The sequence below is a fragment of the Emys orbicularis genome, chromosome 6, assembly GCF_028017835.1.
Source record: "Emys orbicularis isolate rEmyOrb1 chromosome 6, rEmyOrb1.hap1, whole genome shotgun sequence".
In the NCBI taxonomy this organism is placed as follows: Eukaryota; Metazoa; Chordata; order Testudines; family Emydidae; genus Emys; species Emys orbicularis.
In genome coordinates this window covers 29060864-29083918 of record NC_088688.1, presented here as the reverse complement: position 1 = coordinate 29083918, position 23055 = coordinate 29060864, and the positions used below count along the sequence as shown (strand labels likewise).

Sequence of the window (23055 nt, the reverse complement as noted above, 5' to 3'; positions counted from 1 at the left end):
GAAGCTAATGATCCAACCAGTGGACCAAATTTGGCGATGAATCCTGGTCCTGTGCCACCTGAGGCATGTTGCACATATGCTAAGACAATTATCTCTATTCAAGTCACAGGGGATAAAAGACAAAATTTTCTGCTGGTATAAATTGGTGCCCCTCCCTTGAAGTCAATAGAGCTGTGTTAATTTATACCGGCAGAAAATTTGGGCCAAACTCTCCCAGTTGCCTTTACCTGTTAACACTTCACATATGAGCATTCTGTGCTGGGAGTGTTTGTAATATTGAACCTTATATTGGTAGCATGTGATGGGTTCCCCCCGGGGTGCCACCTGGAATTGGGTATTACTGAGCCCCCTGACCCACCAGCCTGGGCTCCCTCTCGCATTGTACTGCTGTGACAAGCTGTAAAGACCTCCATCCTGCACTTTCACCAGCATTTATACAGGTAGGGACACACCCAGCTCCAGTTACATGCAGGCTCTCTAACCACCAGCTTCCCAGCATGGGACCCCAGAGCAGTACTGTCCTGCGCTCGTCAAATCTGGCCAGTATATGGGTTTAATACCCAGTCCGCCTCTCCCTCAACGTGAAGAGAACATACACACTTGTGATAACCAAGCAGAGATTTTCGCCAAGCACTCCAGTCAAAGCTCACTGGTTTAGATTAAAATAAAAACAAGTTTATTAACTACAAAAGATAGATTTTAAGTGATTATAAGGGATAGCAAACAGATCAAAGCAGGTTATCTAGCAAATATACAAAGCAAGTAAACCCAGCAAATAAACAAAAAATGCAAACAAAGCTTAATATACTAGATAGATTGGATATGAATTAGCAGATTCTCACCCTAAGAGATGATACAAGCAGGCTGCAGATTCTTAAGGGCAAGCTGCACTTGCTTTCCAGCTTGGAATCCCCAGGTGTTACATACACAGGCTAGAAATCCCTTTAGCCTGGGTCCAGCACTTCCCTCAATTCAGTCTTTGTTCCTCAGGTGTTTTCAGGAGTCTTCTTGTGTGGGGAGTGAAGAACCCCAGATGATGTCACTCCCTGCCTTATATAGCTTTTATATATGGTGGGAACCCTTTGTTCCAAAGCTTGGTTCCCAGACCAGCCTGTGAATAAATACTGACATCCCAAGATGGAGTCCAACATCATGTGGCCTGGTCACATGTCCCTGTAGAGTCATAGCAGCTATTACTTACAGGCTGTCGGTAGCGTTCTCAGAAAGGCTTGCCGGGTGGGAGATAAGCTTCTCCTAAGGTCTATTGTTCTTTCTCATGGCCCATTACCCTTTACAACTAGCTATTTAGACTGAAAGCGGCTCGTCTAGTGGGCATTACCCAGGTGTAACTACATTTGAAGTACAGATACATAGTATTTATAACTTCAGATACAAAAAGGATACATGCATGCAAATAGGATAATCATATTCAGCAAATCATAACCTTTCAATAACATCTCACATGACCTGTCTTGCATAAAATGCATCATAATTATGCTATAACCATATCGTAATAATATCACTATGAAGAATATGTGATGCAGTGTCACAGCATGTATTTAGGGGATTAATTCAGCTTATATTAATTTACCAAATCCAAAGTTTCTTCTTGCATTTTTAATGGATTGTCTATTCAGTTATATATTTTGCTAGGGAAGATTTCTAAAATAATAGATTCCTGGCACTCATATTAAGGTGTTGCTCTTTCTCACTGTTCCGGCAAAACAGGCTCAATACAGAAATTACCTGTGTGAGTTCTTTCACTTTGTAAACTAACGAAAAGTACATTGCATAAAGTAGTAATCTTGCATATTAAAGTATTTCATATCAATTTTGTTCTAAAATAACTGTAACCTTAGAAATGTTATTTTATGGGGGGCGAAAAAGAAGATTTTGTACATACTTCATGGAGCCAGTGAAGAGGCTCAGTGTTTGAAATCTGTAAACTTGCTAATGAGTGCTATATATGAGACCACCTAATTGGTATTGTACAGGACCCCATGATTATGCTAATGTCACATTTAAGTGTCTGATACATATTTTGAAGAGAATTGTGGTGCATAAATATCAAGCAACTGAAATAAAATAAGCACTAGTAGTTTTGAAAAAGCTATTTATAGTGCAAAAGAATACTTCAGCTTCACAGTGAAAATTATATCGAGTATTAACAAACAGAAATCTTGTTTTATCTTAAAAAGTGTTATAAAATGTTTTATACTGTACTGCACTGCTCTGCAATAGATCATTAACAGGGTCGCCCTAAGGGGGGGCAAGTGGGACAATTTGCCCCAGGCCCCACAGGGGCCCCCACGAGAATATAGTATTCTATAGTATTGCAACTTTTTTTTTTATGGAAGGGGCTCCCGAAATTGCTTTGCCCCGGGCCCCCTGAATCCTCTGGGCAGCCCTGATCATTAATAGAGAGTAGTCATACTCAGACTCAGTTTGGTACTTGCTTTCATGCATTTCCTTGTGATACTTTAAGGCTGCCTGAGAAGACGTCTCTTTACACTCAGTTGATGTCAGTGAGACGGCTCACATGTTTAAATTGAAAACAGTTGAGGGTACAGATCTGATTGGAGCACTCAGAAACTTGCAGAATCAAGCCCTTAGATTATAAACTCTTCAGAACAGGGACAGTCTCTTACTATGTGTTTATATGTTGCTTAGCATAATGGGGTATCAGTCTTGGCTGGGCCTTCAGGGAACTACCATAACACTATTACTATTAATAAGCAAAAATATTTTTTTAAAGTCTAAATATAGAAGCAAAATGTTCTTCCCTTGAGAAGACTCCAGAGTCCAATGCCCCTCTCACTGATCATTCCTATCAGGGTGCGTTTTGAAAAAGACTTGTAGACCACACACTCTGCACAGATAAGGCCCTACCAGAGGCAAAAAAGGCACTTACTCTGTCCCTCATTCAGTGGAATTGCTGTATCGCAGAATGGGCAGGTTTTTAAACCTTGAGGTTTTCATTCCGCCATAGGCCTGATAGCCCCAGATTCTGAGGCAGCTAAGTAACAAAAGTCTCACTCTATCTACATTATTAGTATTATGTTGCCAGTGGGCTAACAACAAATACATGTATTTGGAAAAATTAGGAAAAACCAAGTACAGTAACCTCACTAACAACTATGTAACAATAGAGACACTACAGTGTGGGGAGAACACGGAAGTTGTTCTGTCTCACTGCCATGGACAGCAAGAAGGAACTGAGTGGCAGCTGGGGTCACTCCTCCCTCAGGAACAGGGAGACACAAAGGCATGCAAGATGCATGCGTGGCCCCAGTGGACACTGCTGGTAAAGATTCTGCTCTCCAGTGCATGCACACCAAGAGTGGGCTCCACATGTACAGATACTCAAAGAAGAATCCTCTTAGGGAAGTAGACCAGATAATCTAATTAGTCTTTTTTTAAAAAAAAATCTCTGTTTCTACAACTATAGCCAACCTTTTGTATCTCTGGGATAGCAGAAACCAAAACTTAGTTATGGTCTCATCTATGTTTTTATTATACAAACCTTTTGTTAGGGATTTGTAACTAAATCTATAAAAATCAGGAATGCCTTAGAGAATTTGTATAGCAGTAAATAGGAAAGCTAAATAAATTAAATGTTGTTTGTTTGTTTTGTTTTTTAAACCTGCCTTCAGGGAGTACTTTTCAGTGCCACGTATAACAGTTCGAGACTCCTATTTAAAAATATAGACGTTTCATGTTTTATCTGAAACCGTGAACTGAAGATGCAAACTTTCAAAAACAGCCCTATGTTTACTGAATAATGTGTTTTGTGCATGTGCATACATAACCAAAAGTGCAAAAATGCATTTGCATGAGCAAAAATCCCATGTGTGTGTGCAAATACCCACTTGCATGTGCACATGCATATTCTTCAGGCACAACTTTGATACGAATGTGTGCAAATACTGGCCCTGAACACTTATACCTAACCTCCAGAAGTCAGGAAATTCAACTCAGGCTGACGTTACATACACAACTCATCCATGCACTGTTTATCTATTTAAAATAGTATAAGCAAGATCTCCTTTTGTAAAATTCTTGGGGCTGACTTGCATGCTGCTTTAGCCAATGGGAGTGCTGAAATCTGAGGAGAATGAAAACACAAGAATTGTGCAATTATGAATTGTGGGGTTTTATTTATTCATTCTTGGGTGCATGCAGTGCTGATCTGATGGGTTAGCGACATAGGCGACCGCCCAGGGCACCGTAGTCATGGGGCACACCATGGTCAAGGAACTGCAGAAGGACACTGAGCTCCTAAGTAATGATTATTAACCAAGCCCACTCAGGAGGCAGGGAGAGGGGATAAAGGGGGTGTGGGGTGGGAGCCAGGTGCTCACACACGACCCCTCTCCGCCCTCCCGGCAGCACGGAACCTGCAGTGCCACTGCCCCTCCACCTGCTGCAGCTCTGCCTGCTGAGTGGTCGCCTGCTGTTCGGGAAGCCTGGGCAGGGAACAGGCCACCTGGGCTCTCTTCGCCGATCTGCCCTACCCGGAGAACGAGCTCTTCCTCAGGGAAGGTGTCATAGAGGGCTTCCTGTAGGGGGCAGGCAGCAAGCTCCCCCAGGGCACCATTTTCCCTAAGGCTGGCCCTGGTGCATGTATGTATAATTTGGGCTTTTAGGTACAAGAAATGCCTTATGTGCATTTCTTTTGGGGAGCCTGTTTTGGAAATCCCTGAATTATTAATTTAGTTTCTGCTTTCTGTGGGAAGGTACTACCAAAAGTAAAATACGTTCTTCATTTTTCAGCAAATATGTGGTCTCAGAGGCTGATGTTTGTGGGCTACCACTCCAGATCTTTCTTTATCTTCTCTGAGAAAAAAACGTTAAGACTGACACCAAAAACATTTATTTCCATTGATTGTTGTCTATAATTATCATCTCCTCTTTGAATGGTTTATTGTACTGTATAATCGGAATGTATGGTAGATGTGCAGCTCATATAATATACTATGTGATTATCTATTTGTCATTTTTTGAGACTGGCAGGAATAATGGCATTCCCACAAACTAATTTATTTTTAAATTGAGAATTTTGCTCTCCCTGGAGAGCTTACGTTTTAGAAGCTTGTCCCTCTCTTTTGGTTCTCAATACTGCTTGCTCTTGCTGCTCCAAGAGTGAAGAAATTGCAAATATATAAATCTAAAACTCAAAAATAGAAAGCTGCTGTTATGATTTTTAGATGCTCTGTCAAAAACCAAAAACGCACACAACCCTCACCAGTAACACCACTTCTGAAGCAAGTAGCATTCCCTTGGGATAGCTATTTCTGCCAGAGCAGATTTTCTGTTCAATCCTACTTATTCCTATACCCAAAAGAGTTTCTCTCTGAGAGCAAATTGTTGTTTCATCTGCATCTAAGAAGTACTTCAAACTCGTCAGAGAAGTGCTCCTTCATCCCCCTCAGAACCCAACATTCCTACCAACTGAAACAAATATATGAATACACATTAGCCATCCTCTTGGAAAAGAGGATTTTATTACAAACCTGCACTGATAAGAAGTCGATGGTTAAGGCCTAGTCTACACTGGGGGGGGGAGGGGAATCGATCTAAGATACGCAACTTCAGCTACGTGAATAGCGTAGCTGAAGTCGAAGTATCTTAGATCGATTTACCTTGGGTCCTCACGGCGTGGGATCGACGGCCGCGGCTCCCCCGTCGACTCCGCTACCACCTCTCGCTCTGGTGGAGTTCCGGAGTCGACGGGGAGTGCGTCTAGACGAGACACGATAAATCGATCCCCGATAGATCGATTACTACCCGCCGATCCGGCGGGTAGTGAAGACGTACCCTTAGAGACAGCCAAAAACATCGCTGGTTTGTATGTTATCTGTTTAGATTGCAGCATCTTCAGAGCAGATATCGCTTTGTCTTTCTTGTTGCTCTGCAAATAAACAGTAATAAGATAATTCACTGACAGGGTTAGGATCTGATGATGGATTAACAGAAATCAAGATGTAAGACATTGAAGTGTAGTGAAAGGCTACAGAGGAGAGAGGAATGACATCTAGCTGCAGCAAAAAGGAATGATTGACATCAGATCCTCCAAGGCTTCTGAAGAGTCTGTGAATGCCAGTAGTGGAGGAAAAAACAGAAGAAATATTATGTGTGGGAAAAGCTAGAGGGTGAAGGAACTAGATACCAACCAAGCTCACTGCAATGTCAAGAATTGTCAACGTAACTTCAGCATTGGCAAAGAATATTGAATTTGGGCATTGTCAGTCTTCATAAACACCAAAGTAGTTTTCTTCACACTTACCCGTACCATAACTTCTGTGCTGTTTGCACTCTCTGTGATAAGTGCAAGTTTAGGATGAATAGGACGTCACCTCGGTTCTACCACACCACTTATTCTGGAGATTTGGAAAACCATCATTTTGTATTGTGGTATGAGTCAGGATGATCCAGTTATTTTTCAGTTGAAGCTATCATTTTTAGTTCTATAGTCTCTTCTATTTCTATTTGAAAGAAGAAGTGGCAAACATTTAATACTGGAGATCAGCCCAAGAGTTCACATCTGGGTCTGAACTTTCCCAAAATTCAAGGGGATTTAGATGTAGTGTGATGGTGGCGGTGGCGGCGGCTCATCATTACCATGCTAATATCTGTTGCAAGCAGAGTCACCAGGTATGTTCTATGGTTGATACATTAGATAACCCTGATAATGAATTTAGCCCACTCTTGAAACTTTTCATCTTATAACCAGTTTAAATTTTTTTTACATCTTCAGCTACAGTGATGACTCACAAAACTTCCAGGTTGTTATGATACACTTGTAAATTCTCAGAAAATTTGTTCTGTACTCAAGAGTAAGTGCTGTACTTTTGAAGACAATATGCTGTATTTTTCATACAAAGAGGTTGAATCCCTGCACTAAGTGCAAGATAGAACTCAATGTTAATTATGAAGTTGCAACCAGCACTTCATTGTTTATTTGTGCATCTTCCTTTAAACTTTGAAAAGTGCTTGAATGCTAGGGGTTTTCTACTCGTGGGCTCTGATTTACAGCATCAGGGTATATATTTAAAAAATCGAGACCATTGTTTTACTGTTGTTTCATTAGGTCACGGGTGGGCAAACTTTTTGGCCTGAGGGCCACATCTGGGTGGGGAAATGGGGTCATGAATGTAGGGCTGGAGCAGAGGGTTGGGGTGCGGGAGGGAGTGTGGGGCATGGGAGGGGGCTCAGGGCAGGGGGTTGGGGTGCAGGAGGGGGTGCAACGTGCGGGAGGGGGCTCAGGGCAGGGGGTTGGGGTGCAGGAGGGGGTGCGGAGTGTGGCAGGGTGCTCAGGGTGGGGTTGGGGGCTCAGGGCAGGGGGTTGGGGTGCAGGAGGGGTGCGGCATGGGCTCAAGGCAGAGGGTCAGGGGGTCAGGGCAGGGGGTTGGGATGCAGGGTGCAGGAGGGGTTCAGGTTGCAGGCTCCAGCCCGGCACCGCTTACCTCGAGTGGCACCAGGGTGGCAGCAGCGCGCAGCAGGACTAAGGCAGATTCCCTGCCTGCCCTGGCCCTGCGCCACTCCCGGAAGTGGCCAGCATGTCCGGCAGTGGCTCCTGGGGGTGGGGTGGGGCAGTCGGCTCCGCCGCACGCTGCCCTCACCTGTGGGTACCACCCCCGAAGCTCCCAGGGCCGTTGTTCCCTGTTCCCGGCCAATGGGAGCTGCGGGGGGCAGTGCCTGCAAGCGAGGGCAGCGCACGGAGCCCTCTGCCCCTCCCCCAGGGGCCGCAGGGACGTGGTGCTGGCCGCTTCCGGAAGCGGCGTGGCACCAGGCAGTCAGGGAGCCTGCTTTAGCCCTGGGGGTTAAATCCTGCGGGCCAGATTGAAAGCTCTGATGGGCTGGATCCGGCCTGCGGGCCATAGTTTGCCCTCCCCTGGATTAGGTAGTAACTGCTGTCAGCAATTCTTTTATCTTTTTTTTCCAAGTGAGTTTTTTGCTTGTAAAGACGAGGAAGGCAATACTGCTAGAGAGTGATGTTTTATTTATCCACCAAACAGGCACAGAACATGCAACGTTAGGCAGTTTGGCGAAACATGCACTACCCCTGCCCAGGAGTAATAAAAATCAAGTTAGGTTAACAACTGAATGGGTATGAGGACTTTTTTTTGCTAAGAACGGTAAAAAAATGTATATAGCAGTGTTGTAATGGTGCCTTTGTGAAGTTAGAGTTGGATGGAGACCTCTAGTGCAGACCACTGAACAAAGAGATCGTAACTGATCTCAACCACCGTTGGCTGGGGGTTGAACTGACACAGGTGATCGAGAGCTGAAAAGCTCATCCCATTACCCTGTGTCATCCGCTCCCCTGTTGTGAACAGTTCTAATTTTGATGCATCGTGGTAGATTAATGATGTTTTCACTCTCAAATAACAAAATGTGTTACTCAACAAAACAATTTTTAGCACAGGTTGAACCAGATTTAGGATTTTGTCCCCCTCCACCCCCCCCCCACACACACTTATGCTCCTCTTTTACCCAATGAACACCTCTTAAACACAGACGGTAACAGATCCCACAGTCCCATTTGAGTTCTCAATCTGGTGTGGTCCTGCAGATATGGGTGGAGGTGTGTGGGTGCCAAAAGCCAGCTCAGATAATAAGCAGCAATAAAGTAATCTTCAGCTGAACTTTTCAAGAAGCTGAAATGCATCTGCTCTCAGGGTCACTGAGGCTCTCTTCAAGCTATCACCACTGCAAGCCTGTACATTTCAGTCTCCACAGGATACCAAGAGGAAATATTATATGACCTTAAAGGTGTACTTGCTGTATTACTAAAAACTTTTAAAATAGTGCAGATCAATCTTGGCTGTTATGAGAACAGAATGCCAGAAGGTCCTTGAGAAAGGTACGACCTAAGTTGATTATTTGAAAGTAATGCTGTCTGTCTCAAGTCATTATTTTCATTAAGACTGAGTCAGTTTTATCTGAGTAGTTGCCTTTATACCAGATGTGGATCTTGCTGATATAATTAGAATGAAGCAATAGTTCCTCACAGAAAAAATTTCTTTCACAACCCACAGATTGCTCATTTTGTCAGCATCCAGGAATTGACTTTGCTGAGGTATGGCTGCTCAAGCTATACTAGACTTAAAGAGAACTGACAGTGGTAAAACTCAGAAAATTCATCAGAGAGGTCAGCTCATTAATTTAGACTTGCCACACTCTAGATCTTCTTTGAAATTTATAAAAGTAAACTGATAATTAGACATAAAATGACAAGAGTATATTACCAGAGTGTACGCTTACTGCTATATCTGTAAAATACTTACAACTAGTAATCAAAGGGCAATGATCTGTCCATTTTATGTTCATTCAGAGCAGTTTCTGCCTACATTCATTTAACAGGAAGTCTCATAGTTCAGCTGACACATAGTGTCCCTGAAGGAAATTAAATAGATTCCTTTTGATAATATTTACAGGCTGATGCTCTGTCTAAGAGAGAAACCATGTGGCTTTTGGATGATACAGTTGTGTCCAGCTAGTATCATTTCTTGATTTTGCTGTGTGTAGCCTCAGGGAAAGGGGTGGGTGCTAGGTGAGCATGAAGTCTCTGTTGGGTAGGGGGGATGAACTTGGTAATATGAATAGCTATTCTTGACCGTGGGTATAGCCTCCTAGGGTCTGGACTCGGTCGTGTGTGCATCAGACTCTCTATAAGTACTGTGCATAGATAAGCATGTCAGAGAAATATCACGCCCTCAATGACCTTCTTTAATTATTTTCCACAATAGGGCTGATTCTGGAAGCCAACAGGATGGGAGGGAGATAGGAATTTCTCCTTGGTTTGCCCTTACGAGTTGGGGTGAAAAATGCCACAGCAGAAGTACGTGGCAGAATGACACTTTCACAAAGGAACTTCATGCATCCCTGGTTGGTTTAGTTTGGGGATCACTGCCAAATCCTGAGTAAATGGGGATGTATGGTCACATTACTATAGAGTCCCCTGAATCACTGGGAGGGTGAAATGGGAACTAAGAATTTCTCCATAACTGGTGGATATACTTGCAAACTTTCATCCTTCCAATAAAACAGAGACTGTAGAAATAAAGAGCTGCAGCTAAGAGGCTTGCTGAGCCTGGGTTTCATATTTGTCATGGTCTGAGCTCTCAAAAATGAGTCAGTGAGCTGGTTCCCTGCAACGTGTACAAAGGAGTGGGTATGGAAGGTTCCCTACAGTTTCCGTGAACTCCCAAGTGAGTAACCACTATTTGGGCTTTCACCTGAATAATAAAGAGCTAGATTGTGCTTTTAGGCACAGCCCCAAGCAAGACAAGCTCTATGAATTGCACCACCCCAGGAGGCATGGTTCTCCAGAAAGATTTCTTTGAGGCATAGTTCCCTCCCTGCCTTCCCCTTATTCCAGCAGCCAATTATGACAGCCCCAGACCAGCTCAGCTGCATTAATTGGCTAAGGCTCCACCCATTCCCCACCCATGTGCTCCAGGAGGAGGGAAGCAATAAGTAGAAATACACTGGGCATAGGGTCTGTGTAGCCTACACAAGGATGTAAAGAAGTTCTTATTCCCTTTTACTCCGCCGCATGATCCAAGACATGCTCTAGCACAAAGCGTTTGGAATCAGATATAATCTGCCATAGGAAAAGACTCCAGCGTTAGAAGTCTGAGTACAGTGTGTGTTTCATGCATGCAGGGTGCTTATGCCTGTGATGCTTTGTGTCTTTATTTTCTCATTCTTATCTGAATTCTGAACACCAAGTATTGGTTCTTGAAAGCTAATGTTTGTCTGTCTTGTTAAATGCAGGGCAACGTCCACAAAATTATGGAAAAATGTAATTTGCCACTTACTGGGAAACAATGTGTAAATCGTATCATTACAGAGAAGGTAAAGTACATTTCTTTAGTCCTTTTCCAGTCTTTTTTTCCCCCTAGAAAGTGCCACCAAATCATATTTAAATTTACTTTAGTGCAAGCATGAATGATATGCAGCATCACTTAACAATGAAAAGGATAGATCCCGTTGGAGGTGGATTCAAGAGTTTGGGTGGGTCCCAGTTTTCCTTTGAAAAATGTGATCCTTTAGCACCCAAACATACTGGGCCACGTTTTCAAACACATTCTGGTTTCAAATGCCTGTGATAGAATTATGAATAGTGTCTGCTGTCAGCCTCTCATGGGACTACTTGTGAAGTAAATTACTACTCAGTGTGAGTAAGGGAGGCAGAACTGAGCCCCAAACAGTCAGTTTGCTGCACAAAGTAGTTCAGTGGACCTTTCCAATAAAGGTTGAGGAAATTAAGTTATTGCTGCAACCACCTTTATTTTATTATAAGTGCTTACATTTTGAGGGCTAAAAGTATGATAAGAGGGCTCCCACAGAGATTACCAAGTAGTGTGCTTCAAAGGCAGTCATGTTAGATGCCATTTTCCCCCAGTAGCATATTACTGTTATCTTAAATAAATCTTTCTCCACAAGGTAGAGGAAAACAAATGAAAGGTGAAACTTATTTATAGTCAGACTCTAGTAACAGGCTACATACAAATGTATAGTTGAAAAGGAAAGTTGAACAAAGATTGGGAAAAAGCAAGTAACCTATAGAAATTTTTATAAAAACCAGCCCTGGTCAGATCCTCCTATGTACATATATGCACCTATCATATATTCCTATAAGAAATGGCTCTTATGTATACACCAGAATATCACTTAAATTCAATTGGAAACTCTAACGATCCCCAAACCAAAATCCTAAAGTAGGTGTTTCTTACCCCCAGTTTCTGTTTTCAGATTTAGGGATGTAAATCCCTTTGTAATCTCGTAAATGAAATTTATAGCCTGATATGTCCCAGGGAAGGATAATTAAGCGTTCAGTCTGAGCTTCAGTCCACTCCTGTGTCAAATCTGTGACTTCCCTTTGATTCCAGGTTAAACCTTCACCTTTTTCAACTGACTTTCTCTGGGAAAATGTCTAGATATATTATGAGTTTTATTGGCTACTAGCATGCAACTAGTATAACTCTGTCTGGCAGGCACCCATTCAATCCCACATTACCTGTATTTTGCGTTTGTGGAAATACAGAAACAGCCTTTATTATTTATTTATTTATTTATTATTAAATGTGCTGTGAGCTGTTGAAGTGCAAAGCAGTAGCCAGAGTTCCAGAAAAAGCTTCAAAAGGTACTGTCCTTGCTCACTTACACAGGCTTTGCCACTTTATCCCAGGTGTTCTGGGTTTAAAAACAAAAAAAACAAAAAAAATCCCTCTGCTTCATTGGCAGCCCTGGAGTCAAAATAATCAAATTGGACAAAATTGGATGGTGCAATTGACAGAGGAGAAAATCACCCATGGACCCTTCAAACAATCAAATGTATTTCACTTCTGACCCTAACCTAAAAAACAAAGAAAGCAAGCAATCCCCTCTTCCACCACCAATTGTCACCTCCCAGGCAAGCATAAAATCCAACCGGAATTGCCCAGTAAGATGTAGATCCCATCCCTACCAATTTGTCTAAGAGGGCTGATTTCATCCAAAGAATAACAGATAATATTGTGAAAGTATGAAACTACCCTGTTTGTTTTTATTCTTTCAAGTACTAATGAATATTACACTGATATTTACTGGACAGTTATACGTAAGAAAATTGACACATGTAGATAGCATAATTTGTTACCATTTTAATGGAAATGTACATATTTCAGCTCACCATTTTTTATTATATGAATAGTCATTTCCTTATTATCCCTTCTTACACTAAAAATGACTCATATTTTATTTGAATCTGACAGGCTGTGTTTGATGTGGACAAGAAAAAAGGACTGACCTTGATTGAAATCTGGGAAGGACTGTCAGTGGATGAAATCAAGAAAAGCACTGGCTGTGACTTTACAGTAAGTTGTTGTATGAACAAATGTAGTCGTCATGTTCCAGACCTAGCCATCTTAACAGATAAGAAAAGCACATAAACCTTTTTTTTTTTTGTAATCCAATAGCTTTCACCTTTCAAAGTGTGTGTGGGTGACTGTGTCGGGGCAGAGGGTGGTACTGAAGTTTAGATCGCATGGATGCTTGCCATGAGAGCAGGGAGGGAAGTTGTAGGTTGACTAAGGTGAGAGCGAGTGAGGGTGTTAGGCCTGGGATTGGGGACTGGATGGGAGCAGTAGAAGAACTGGAGAGGGGGACTGGATTGGCAAGGACAATTGGGGAGTGAAATTGAGCTAATGCATTGAAGGGGATAGGTCAGCTTCACTAGGATGGTGGGTGAATATTTGAGCCTGTTCAATGGTGTAAAAATTAGCTCACCCAGCCCCCTTTTGTGTACTGATTTTTCTTACTACATTTTCCAACACACAGTTTAAAATTGCCCCATGTGTGTGAAACATTCTCTCTGTACTAATCCATAAGGCTGCTACCCTCTCATCCTTCAAATCCCTTCTCAAGAGTCTCACTTCTTCAGTGATGCATACATGAAACTGGCCAATTAAAGATGGAAAGATTTGAGGGGCAGTGGGGTATAACTAATGATGAATATTTAATAAAACAGATGCCGTATATTGTGCATAAAATGATTGTACATATTTTGAATGTATTCTTGTGACAAAGGTAATCTGTCCGCTTATTAGTAGTAGGGCCTACAGGTCCTTCCACCCCTGTGCCATGCTGTGGCCCCTTTATGGTTTGGTACTCAAGGATCTAGAAAAATGACAAAGGCAGATATGGGAAGAGAGGAAGCGGTCCAGGGAACAGTCTGTGTCTGGAGACAACCTGTGCTGCTCTTCCTTAAGGGACAAGACCAAGAGCTTTTGTAGAGAGGGTGGGACAGGGCTCCCTTCTCTCCCAACCAACCCTCATCAGCTCTGGGAAAGAGGGCTGTGTATGTGCTGCCTCTTCTCTCAGAGCCTAGAGACACCAGCAGTGGAAGGTTGATACTTGCTGACCTCTCCCAGTCCAGGTAGAAAAGGAACAACGGGGTCTACTGGCGGAGAAGCTGATTGAAAGCCACAGTTGACCTGAGGTAAAGATCAGAGTGCAACAAGGGCCTTCTGTGCCAAGGAGGGAGAAGTTTGACAGAAAGTCCCCCCCCCCCCCCAACTCCAAAGAGGAAGGCTAGGAAGACCCCTGAACATAAGGGAAGAATCTATAGACCAGGACTAAAAATATCAAGTCCCCAAGAGAGAGGGCTGGTAAGGCCTCCTGAACGTAAAGGGGAGCTCTTTGAGGGAAGTTGTATAAGCTAAATAAATTAGATCAGTGGTTCTCAAACTTTTGTACTGGTGAGCCCTTTCACAGAGCAAGCCTCTGAGTGCGAACACCCCCCTTTATAAATTAAAAAGACTTTTTTATATATTTAGCACCATTATAAATGCTAGAGGCAAAGTGGAGTTTGGGGTAGAGGCTGACAGCTCACGACCCCCCCATGTAATAACCTCACGACTCCCAGTTTGAGAATCCCTGAATTAGATTCCAGGGGAAGGGAAATATTGTTTAAAGACTGTGGAGGCAAGTAATTGATTTCTGAACCCCACTAAAGGGAGCTGAGGAAAGTGTGCCTACAGGACATTGCTGTGCCACCAGGGGGTGCTCTGGGGTAGCACCCTGCCACGATCCTCCTTCCACACCCACAATATGGTGCTTGTCCTCTTACTTGGTAAAACCTTTCAGGGCAGGGAAAGTGAGGACAGATGCTGTCCTTCAGGTGAGGGTGCTACCTAGTACACTCTGCATTCTATACTACCAAAATACAAAATAATAAAGAAAAAATGACTCCAGTGCTACAGTGGGATAAACTAATGTGGACAACAACCCCTTGTGGAGTCCTTGCCAGGTGGGGCTGAGAATTGTAAGATCGCAGGCCAGATATTTTTACTTCATAAGCTTCAGCATTTGCATCTGTAGGAATACGTTTTGCTAAACAGCGCCAAAGTATTGTGTGTTAGTTTTATTGTTCTGCATTTTTTTAAAGCAGGTAGAGGCAGGTCACTTCTAAAAATAGAATTCCTCCCAATTAGCTGAATCTATTTTTAATGTTGAAATGACCTGCAACTGGCAGAGTATAACACATTGCTATAAAAACAACTTTGCTGCATAATTCATTGTCCACATAACACCTTACTGAAGTTACTCTATTAACCTTGTGTTTTAAAATTTCTCTTTTGAAACAACCCTCTGTATTCAGCAGTACTTTACACAAAAGAACTGGTTTTGATCATCCTTCCAGTAATGATTTAAGGAAAGGGATTGATTTTTTGCATACTTTGATAATGTCCGAATTTATTTTTCTCCAGTCACAGAGAGCCTCTCATGCAATCAGTAAAGTCAATGCTAAAGCATATGAAAATTGACCTTTTAGATTCATCTTTTTTTGCATTCAGTACCCACTCTGCTTTAATCTTGCAAGTTTAAAAAGCCACAAAATATTTAATGTATTTTTATGGGCCATTTGTGATAGGCATTTAAAGAGCTAATGGCTGAAGCTACTGTAGTAGCACATGTGGCAGTCATTCATAATGACAACTGATAGTCATTGGGCCAGGGGAAGAGAGTGACTGTATAGCCTGTTGGCTAGGGTACTCATTAGGGTAGACCTACATTTAAGACCCACTCCAATGACTATGATACATAAACACTGCAAGAAAAAAAAAACCCACCCCAAAGCATGGCAGAGAGACTCACAGCCTGGGTCAACTGACTCACGCTCACAGGGATCATGCTGTGGGGCTAAAAATAGCAATGTAGATATTCCCACGCAAGCTAGAGTCTAGGCTCTGAGGCCCTCTTCCTTTGTTGGGGGGCTCCAGCCTGGGTGGGAACATCAATATTGCTATTTTTAGCCCCATAAATTGAGCCCAAATCAATTTACCTGGGCTGAGAAACTCGCAGCCATGGTTGGTGGTAGTGGTGGTGGTGGTGGTTGTTTTGCAATGTTGATACAGCCTATTTAATAGTTTATACAAACTGGAACAGCTTCAAGAGGAGAGATTGAGAGAGAGTCACCCCAGAATATTCCATAGCCCCGTGGCTTGGGGCATTGTCTTCAACTTGGGAGACCCTTCTCATCAGGCAGAGGGGGGACTTGAACCTTGGGTCTCCCATATCCTAGGTGAGTGTCCTAACCACTGGCCTAAAGGTTATAACGGAGGGGTCTTGCCTCCCTCCTCTCCACCCAGTGTTTTGTAAACTTAGTCCACTTTTGTCAAAATGTCCAATACTGAAACAAAATATTGGGTTGGGTCAAAATGAAGCATTTTCATTTCAATGCTACTGAAACATTTCAGGTTTGGGGGTTCAGTCAAAACTATTTGGAGAACTTTACACAAATTCGTGAATAGTTTCCGGTTGACTGAAACTGCGTTTTTCAGCGAATAGTTTATTCATCAAAAACATTTCACCTAGCTCAAGCCCTGAACTCTGTGGTAGAATAATACCCGAAGAGCTGCGTTGTGAATGCTTTTCCTCATACACCAAAATGCTGCTGTTTACACCAGAGCAATAACAATGATTTTACTCCCTTGGTATTCTACTGTTAATTGAATTGTCTCGTTAGACTGACCCCCGACTTGGTAAGGCAACTCCCATCTTTTCATGTCCTATGTATATATATATATATATACACCTGCTACTGTGTTTTCCACTCCATGCATCTGATGAAGTGGGTTCTAGCCCACAAAAGCTTATACCCTAATAAATGTGTTAGTCTCTAAGGTGCCACAAGGACTCCTTGTTGTTGTTTTTTAATGACGTTGTGCAGATAGAAATGAAAGGCAGAATTCTCTCATCTTATATCTTTGCCTGTGAAGGAGTACAATTTTGAATAGAACTAAGGAAAATAGATTATGGAGTTGAACATTTCTGTTGATAGTATTTTTCAATGGCTTTAGAAAACGTTAGCTAAAATAACTGTCTTTTGGGTTTGTTACAATTTAAGGCTTAATGCATGACTGCACAATTTGTACTTAATTTTATACTGAGCCATACAGGGTGCTGCCCATAATGCAGATGCTTTTGGCTCCATACTGCTTCTTGTAAGAAAAATATACAAGGAAAGCCATTTAGAAATATTATGGTTTCTTTGAGAGAGATTTGGCTGTACATTGTTATTTTCACAGCCGGTTTATGTGCTTGAAAAAGCCACTCCTAGAGGACATCCACAGCAGCTACATGCCAAGGGACAAGTGATTTAGAGTCACCAATCTTTATTAGGAACCTGGCATTGTATCAAAAATAAACAATTCACCCTGGATTTCACAAGGCTGTGAAGACAAAGTATTGGCTTATCTTGTACACTTAAATCACATGTGCTACCGCCTGGCTTGTAGATCAGCTTGGCAGAGTAATCTCTTTTGCCTTGTACTAGTTTATAGCTTTGATGAGACCATGAGAGAACAGAATAAGGAAACATTCTTTCATAGATGTATTGCATTATAAAAATAGATAAGGCAAGTCTGTCTACATAAAGATTCAGCTTCTTGTTTTTTCCTGTGAAAGCTCAATTCTAGATCAGGGATACAAAAAGACATTAAAAGCTAACATGGAGCTCAAAACAGTGGCTTTCAGACCAAGAAAAACAACCCATGTTTGACTATCAAGCAGCTGTTAGACAGTTCAGTTTCTTTTTAACCAAAGTTCAAGCCAATGAATGAAAAATAATGCAAAGTATGGGATATCATCAACTTCTCTGTGGTTTTATTTCATAGAGATGTCTTTCCTTTTTATAAAAACAATAGCTTGTTTATATGATGGAGAATGTTTTAAATGCAAAGCCTGTTTTCTCTCCTTGTCACCCCCTCCCACCGTGGAACTTACATTGACAAAGGGAGTTTTGTACAAAGAGGCTAGAATATGCTCTTTAACTAATGCCTTTATCTGCAAGTAAAATAATTTCCAGGTAGCATGATATAGTGACTTTTTAGGCATATAAACCATATGCTCAACCATACAATCAACTCACATCACACCCTTGGACGTGGAAAGGAGAAAGTTTTGGCTGAGGACACAAGGGCCTCAGCCAAAATGCCCTGGGATTTTTGATGTCCAAGCAGAGCAGACCTCTGAGACACGCCACAGATAGAAAGACACACTCTGTAACATAGGTATTTATCTGCCTCAAAGGGCTATAGAACTGAGTAAATCCCAACGGGATCCAGACCCATGGGGAGTCTATGCATTGTAAACTTGATGGTTCCCTGATTTTAAACCATAAACCATCCTTGGGCTGCTCAAGCATTTTTCTGCTTATTTAATTTTATTTATTCATAGCGAACAGTTATATTTAGGCCTGATTCTGAAGAGTGCTAAGAATGTGCAACCCCATTGACTTTCAGTGGATCAGACCCTTGAAGGGAGCGAATGCTGGGCACACAAGGGACAGCTGTAGTGTCAGATGTGCAAATAAAAATGAGACAAATGTGAGATTTAACGTAATGTGCTCATTCAAATGTAAAACACTCCAAGCCACACTGGTACTGAAAACCATGACAACAGACAAACAATATCCACTTACTGTAATTGGATTTTGTCACTGTTGTCAGAAAATACAGGAATAGAGTCTGCCATTCTCACTCACCTTCAATAGCTCCTTACTCCTCAAGTATTTTTATTTATTTCAGTGGAACCACTCATGGAGTGAAGTACAGCTCAAGGCTGGCAGAATTGCCCCATGCTAAATACAGTGCATATGCATTTTAAGATGTGAAAATGTAAGCCTCCTGGAACCAGTCCCAAGGTGTCCATACACTGAGGGAGTTTCTCCCACTGCTCAATGCACACACTTGTAGCGATTTATTATCCCACTTTACACTGAACTTTGAAAAATCTCATTCCACCAAGATGTTTCATTAACATTCAGCACAATAAATACACTCTGCATGAACCAAGCCTGGTTTATCAGCTGCTACTTCCACAAGAGACTGCATGTAAATGATGATTTATTGTGGTTCAAGGAAGAATAATTCAAGAAATTAAACTGGGCATTATCTGTAGGAAATAAAGACCTGCACCTCTAAAAGCAACAGGCAAATGGTTTTAAAGACATAATGTGTGAGCATGTTCAGCAATGTGAAATGGATGGGATAAGGAGGCAGAAGAAATGCAGTGGGTGAGATTTTATGGAGACTGATTAATCATCTAGACCTGAGGTACTGGAGGTATTCTCTGTCATCCTAGGCAGCTGATGTCATCCAGGTTGTCTTTGCTCTTCATGGGGCTGGGAGCAGAAAGCGATCCCTTCCTGGGGCTATCCAGCAGTGTCCCTCTGTCTCTGTACTCAGAGCTTAGTTATAGCCATATTAATTTGGATCAGTCATTTGTGCACTGTTTCAGCTCTCCACCCCCAGCAAATTTCCTCCCCCCCACTTCACATCCCACAGATGCATTCTTCTTTTCATCAGCTCTCCCTTTTGGGTTATTTTTCTGTTGCCCATTCTGTTTTGCTAGGATGGCTGCTCTGTCTCGGTCTATATTACTAATTGGTTTTAAATTTTATACAGTACCATATATGCTGGGAATGAATGACTTAGAAAACAATCAAATAAAAATATCCTTGTGACGGAATAAGTTGGGAGGTGGAGGGTAAGAAAGTGTAAATAACCTTGCACTGTATTAATGCTAGCTGAAAATACTCTGTCTTTCCTGATACATCCCATTCAAACTGGCTGCACAGCCATGGATACCATTTTTGTTAAATCCAATCTTTGAATTGTTCTACATGGGTCCATCACGACAGGACACTTCTGTTTTGTCAGGTGTTTGAGGCAGATTGATGGACAAGCTGAGCTGTTTTAGGATAATGAGGTTTATTAGCTAAGGATTCCTTGGCAGTCTTGTGTTAATATTGTAATGGCAGTGCAATAACTACTGGAAAATCTCAACTATGTTTATATATTAAAAGCAAGTTGGTAATGGGATTTCTGCTGCTGCAATGTTTCATAGTTGGAAATCAAGGGTCGGGGACATGCTTACAATAACCTAGTTTGCACTGTTGCGTGTGTTTGCCAACTTATTTTTTTCTCTCTCCTTTTTTCTAGGTTTCACCAAATCTCATACCGATGAGGCAGATTTCAACCTGAAAAGCAGGCTGGTCTGGACTTGCCAGAGTTCTTGTTTCCAAACAGGAGCTCAGTGAAGGGAAATCAGTGTCTGTTTTGCAATTATACTTTTTTTAAAGGGCTTTTAAAGTAGTTTCCTAGTAGTTAGACTCAGGCTGTGATAGCTGTGTATAGCTGTTTCTCACATGACATTACAGTCCAGTTTTAATACCTAATTTTTTGATAACATCATACTACAACCATGACTGTTAATAAGCATTGGCCCAAGGAAATGCCTTGTAGAAATAGTCTTATTGCTGAGGACTACATTTTTTAAAAAGTACAGACCTATTGTGCAAACAGACAATGTGCATGCCAACTTCCAACTGCCTGTGCATTTGCTGAAGTTTTATCAACAAGTTAACCACTGGAAGTGGAAATACTGCAAATGTCATGGTAATTCTAATGCATGGTGAGGCACTTGTTGATTTTCTTCTGGGAGATGATTGCTGCGCTTGTAGCAAACATGTAGACCCGCAGATGTACATCGGACACATTGGCTGCCACTTCTCTTTCGTGAAAACTTGGGTCCTCAACCTGTTACCAATAAGTCAATGGCAAAACTCTCATTGAAATCAATGGGAGCAATTGGGCCCTTAACCTTGAATGTATGATCATTTCCCATGGTGCTATGTACTGGTGTTTACGAGGAGAGGGGACACCTTCTAGAGTATGACTCTGGTCCCTTCTATTTGAATGATGAAACCCATAAATGTGTAACTCAGAAAGGGGCTACTTTGGGAGGGAAACACAAAGGGTCTCTTCCCTCAAACAGGCAAGTTGATGGCCTTGCAAAGGGATATGGGCCTTGGTCACAGAGAGGAAAGGTGCGTGGACAGGGATAATGCTGGGCTGTGGGGAGAAGGGTTTAGTGACTGTGGAAGAGTCAGGGAAAGGAGCTCCTTTTCTGAACTGATATTTTATCAATTGTTCAAATTCAGATTGAGGAAAGTTGTAAAGTGATAGGCTCCCTGTTTATCAGCTCTTTCCCCAGCTCTTGCTGATCCAGCGAGCCAGTAGTGTTTCAGGACCCGCATGCACAGAAGCCACAGTCAAGATGAAATGCAGTTTCCTTTCCCTGGGTTTCCTACCCTCCCCACTTGATAAGGCTTTTCCCTTTCCCACTCAGTTACAAAGAGAACTATTGTTTTTCTATATAGTATAACTCTGACAGCACAGGCCAGTACAGCATAACTCCATTACATGGGACCCCAGTTCACAAAAGTCCACGTTAACCAAAGTCTAGTACTAGCTCCAGATGCAGTGGCTTCCTTCCCAATTCTTCTAAATATTTTGGAAGTTCCCAAAATGCTTTGGTTAAATGAGGTCCTGTCATACATGTGACTTCGGCAGTAAGAGTCAGCTGTATGCCAGGAAGCCATGCAAAAGAAAACGATACATAATATAAGCAACCCAGGCAGAGGGAGAAAGGAAAAACTGAACTTGAGACAGATGAGGGAGTCTCCCACTTCATAAAGTGCTATTTGCTTCATGTTGTGGGAACACAGCACTGGGGGCTAGAAATAGTCCTCCAATGTCCTAGCTCCTCAGTATCCTTGGGCTTCTCTCCTTCATTTCCCTCACTTTAATGGGGAATAATACTCCTTCACAGGGTTCTTGTAAAAGTAGGCCTGATCTCCACACATATTTGTACTGATATAGCTAATTTGATTAAGGGTGTGAATGTGTATTGCTATACTGGTACAGCCCCTATTGTGGATGCAGTTATACCTGTATAAATGTGCATTATACCAGAATAGCATCTCCTCCTTTCCCTAAAGTAATAAGCTATACTAGCATAAGCACCTGTACACCAGTATAACCGTGTGCACACTGGGGGGTTGTACTCCTTTAACTATACCGGTATATAACTTGGGGGTGTAGCCAAGGCCTACAAGTGAATATCTGAAAAAGAAAGCTGTTGCATAAGTGGTAGTGTTAAGGTCGGGTTTAATACAAAGAGAGTTTTGTCTGATATTTAATTTGTTTGAAAGATTTGAAGTGACACTGGCAAAAGCACTCCAGAATAGCTGCAAGCAAAAATCCTGCACTGGCCCTCATTTCCAACCAGCTCTAAGATCAGGAGGTTTCCTATATTCTAAGCTCTGGGAAAAGATGTCAATTAACGGTTTGACCATTTCCACCCATTTGAAGTAAAACCAAAAAAATCAGATTGAAGAAGTTATTCCCAGGGGTTTTGTATAGCTAGATTTCTATGGGATTACTCAGTAATGGCTCTGCTATAATGGAAACTAATGCACTGTGGGTTTGCATAAAACAATTTGGGGTTGATGATCGAGCAGCTAAGTAACCTGAGCTAATCCACAAAGACCCTTCACGGATAGTGTTTGCTGTTGAGAGAGTATAGTGTCCTGGTGATGTAGAAAGTAAAAAGTGCATATCATTATCTCTGTTACTGAGGATCAGTTAAGAGCCACATTTGATGGAATGGATGGGATCATAAATGGGTTCCTGCTAGCAATTACTCTTGGATTTACTAAAGAACACTCAGTGTGTATATTGTTTTTCAAAGGCAATATTATGTAAGGAGGGGATTTGCCACTCCTTTAATACTTTTAATTTGTCTATAAAGAAAACTGTATGTTTAAATAAAGGAGGGGAAATCTTTAAGAAAATTTAGAGAATTGAATGTTATCTAATGGGATTAACCATATTAAATTAAGCTCAATAGCAATTAATTTGGTGGAGACTGTCTAAAGTTTTCCTCAGAGTATATTTACCACAACTGTGGTATCTGATAGGTGCGAGAGAGCAGCAGCAAATATATATTGCTTCTCCCCCTAAAATCCTTCATTCAGACGCGCTTATAGTCTCTGATTATCATTAGACTTGATGTTCGAAAGAGAGGAATGGTCTAATAGTAATTAGAAGTTCAATATCTCAAAACCCTAAGCAAAGGACTGGGAGCCAAGAACTCTTGAGTTATAATCTTCGCTTTTCTGATTGTTCACTTGTGGCCTTGGAAAAGACACACACA

At 41.9% G+C, this 23055-nt stretch overlaps 1 protein-coding gene across 1 annotated transcript in view; it reads left to right on the top strand.

The window, feature by feature from the left end:
• The window catches only part of OXCT1 (3-oxoacid CoA-transferase 1), a 129574-nt gene extending 109535 nt beyond the window's left edge, over positions 1-20039 (top strand). Inside the window, exons 15-17 of the mRNA XM_065406515.1 lie at positions 10783-10863; positions 12765-12866; positions 19998-20039. Of these exons, the coding sequence (XP_065262587.1) occupies positions 10783-10863; positions 12765-12866; positions 19998-20039 (225 nt within the window). The remainder of the gene's footprint in view (positions 1-10782; positions 10864-12764; positions 12867-19997) is intronic.
• The last annotated feature ends 3016 nt before the right edge of the window (positions 20040-23055 follow it).